The sequence below is a fragment of the Acanthisitta chloris genome, unplaced genomic scaffold, assembly GCF_000695815.1.
Source record: "Acanthisitta chloris isolate BGI_N310 unplaced genomic scaffold, ASM69581v1 scaffold2078, whole genome shotgun sequence".
NCBI classification, from domain to species: Eukaryota; Metazoa; Chordata; class Aves; order Passeriformes; family Acanthisittidae; genus Acanthisitta; species Acanthisitta chloris.
The window spans coordinates 1-3,021 of record NW_008687383.1 but is presented as its reverse complement, the minus strand read 5'-3'; the positions used below and the strand labels follow the sequence as shown (position 1 = coordinate 3,021).

Genomic DNA, 3,021 nt, shown 5'->3' with positions numbered 1-3,021 from the left:
TGGTAAGTGATGTACACATCAGCTCTCTTCATTTGTTTTATCTTCAATTGCATTTCCTCCTTCAGAAAGTACAGAGTTGTTAGCTCTGACTGAATAGGGAACTGTGTTCTGAAAGAATAGTCATGTGGCACATCATCTAATGAAAGGTTCTTCTATTTTCTCTCACTCACTGATCCAGACTTTTTCCTGGCAAAAAAGGTATCCTGCTTCCTTCTGCTTCTTAGAGTATAGTAGTTGTTGCAGTGTTGTCAAGTGAACCCCTAATTAGTAGCTTTTAATCTTTCTACCATTGTGGTGTTGGCTATAGTACATAGAAATACTTCTGCCATCATGACATAAAATTACTTTTCAGCCTGAAACATGTCAGGAAAATCATAGTACATGCACAGAAAACCTGTTGGATTTCATAGTGTCATTCTGCATCACATCTAGCCTTCTAGAACAGCAGCTCCAGTGAAGCAGTCGTCCCCTGGGAACACTCCTCCTCAGAGCAGTTTCCCTGGGAACACTCCTTCTAAGAGAGTCGCTCACTGCCAGAAACGCTCACTGCCAGAAATGTGAGAACTCCCCAGCCAGGATTTTACTGGCATTACACTGTCCCAGTAAACAGCAGTCAGTAAATTCATCCTCTGGTTCTCCTTCCTTTGGAGCTGATTTAAGCTTGAGGCCCAAACCTGTTTCTGGGGCAGGTTGTTCCTCACTTTCCCTTGCATAATGCTCCTCTATTCCAAACCACACACAGCTCTTACAAGATGCTCCTGTGTGGTACAAGGAACAGTAGAGGGTTAATCTCCATTTCTCCCCTGCCCATCCTTCTTCATTTTAGAGATCCAGGCTGCTTTCCTACCAAGAGTATTCTCACATGGGAAAAACAGGATGTGAATCGATCAATGCACATCAGTCATTGTTTGCTCAGAACTGACACTTATCTGTCCATTTGTAGCTAATGTGACTTTATTGGAGACACCTGCTACACATTGTACTGTTCCTCCCCAGAACAGCACTACCCAATCCAGCACTGCACTGGACTCAGTCCCTGCCCTGTCTCAGCAGGATTAGATGCTTTTTTTCCCTCCTAGCCTGTCCTCTAGGATCCTTTAGGCCATTTACAGTTGTAGAATGTTGGAACAGTATTTCTGCCTTCTCAGTTGTCCTTTTGCCCCTCCTGCAGCTCCAGCAAGTTTGCTGCAGTTGGATTTCACAAAGCTCTGACAGAGGAGCTGTCTACCCTGGGCAAGGATGGGATCAAGACAACTTGCCTTTGTCCTGTGTTCATCAACACTGGGTTTGTCAAAAACCCCAGCACGAGGTAACTCTCCATCCCCTGCAGTCCTGCCCTTGCTCCTCCTCACCAAGGCACTGCATGTTATCTCCACCTTCAGGCGTTCTGTTCCAGTGTGTCTGACTGGCTGAAGAACATCTGCAATGTCCTTTAACCCACATGATGGTTGTGTTTGAATTACTTGGGTTGGTGCATGTGTGAAGCATGAGCTAGTGCCACCTCTCTTCCACCACAACTCTGATGTGTGTTCTTCCCTGTGCAGGCTTGGCAAGATTCTGGAGATTGAAGAAGTTGTAGAGGCTCTGATGGAAGGAATCCTGACCAACCAGAAGATGGTTTTTGTCCCACCACAGCTCAGCATTGCTTTGCTCTCTGAAATGTAAGTAGTCAAAGGAAAGATGATAAAGGGGGTGGAAACAACATACCAATGCTTACTACCTGAGTACACAAGCTTAAAGTTGCCACATCTGAATCTAGATTAAGTTATATTTAATGTGAAACTCATTTCTGACTCTTGGTAGTAACAGATATGGTTTGGCAGCATGGAGAAACGTGGAATGAGAGCTGGGCAGAAGTGATTCACATTAAGCCCATTTTGATCATAGAATTTAAGGGTTGGAATGGACCTTAGAGATCATCCAGTCCCAAGGCCTGCCCTGGGCAGGGACACCTCCTCACTAGATCAGGTTGCTCAAGGCTCATCCAACCTGGCTCTGAACACTGCCAGGGTTGGGGCAGCCACAGTCTCCCTGGGCAACCTGGGCCAGTGTCTCACCACCCTCACAGGGAAAACTTCTGACTAACATCTAACCTAAATTTTCCTCCTTCAATTTGTGCCCATTGCCCCTTGTCCTGTCCCTGCAGCTCCTAACACAGATCCCTCTGCAGCTTCCCTGGAGCCCCTTCAGCTCCTGGAAGGTGCTCTGAGGTCTCCACACAACCCTCTCTTCTCCAGGCTCAACAGCCCCAACTCCATCATCCTGTAAAGTAAAAACAAATACTATCAAAGCCCTTAGGATAACTTTGCTTTTTTTGTCCTAATTTGGGCCAGGGGGACAAAGAGCTAGAGCTCTAAGGAGATCAAACTGCACCTCAGCTCTAGCATCTCATCCTTCCGTAGACCTGATGCTCTGCAGAGCATGAAACATGTAATACACACCTAGATCTGTACAGTATTGAACCTTTCTTGATCCTGCAGCAATATTGAACCCAAATACAGCCCAACAGATACCTGGCATGGGAACTGCCCTAAAAGGACATGGCTGGGACTGGAGCTATATTCCTCAGAGATTGAGGACAGCTATGTATTCTTTGGAAGTAATGCCCAGTTTAAGGCTTAGTCTCTGTGTACATGCAAACTGTTCCCAGACAAGCTCTTCCCTCACCGGCACTGCTACTTTTCCCCATCATTTTTCTTACCCCACATTTAGTTTCATGACATCATCTCTTTCAGGGTGTTTCCAGAACGTGCCCTGAATCTCCTGAAGAAGATGACTAATGCAAAGTTTGATGCAGTCGTTGGGCAGAGAAACACCCAGTGAAAAGCAGAAATGGATCCTCATTTCCCAGTGACATGAGTGAGAACAGAACATGAGCTGAGCATAGTTCAGCTGGTTTGATTCGGAGCAGAACTAAGAGAGGTGTTTCCAGGCCACCACTTCCAAGCACACCTAAGGGTTTGTCCCACACCTGCAGCAGGGCATGGAGTGTGAGCAAAGCAGAGCTGCAGCTCTAGGAGT

General features: G+C 46.3%; 1 protein-coding gene across 1 annotated transcript; it reads left to right on the top strand.

Annotated features, from left to right (window-relative positions):
* Positions 1-1,171: 1,171 nt before the first annotated feature.
* LOC103807799 (17-beta-hydroxysteroid dehydrogenase 13-like) lies at positions 1,172-2,823 on the top strand (the record flags this gene model as incomplete). Its single annotated transcript, XM_009080546.1, has 3 exons — positions 1,172-1,309; positions 1,545-1,661; positions 2,736-2,823. Coding segments are annotated over 3 exons (343 nt in total), but the record flags the coding sequence as incomplete, so codon positions are not given.
* Positions 2,824-3,021: the final 198 nt, after the last annotated feature.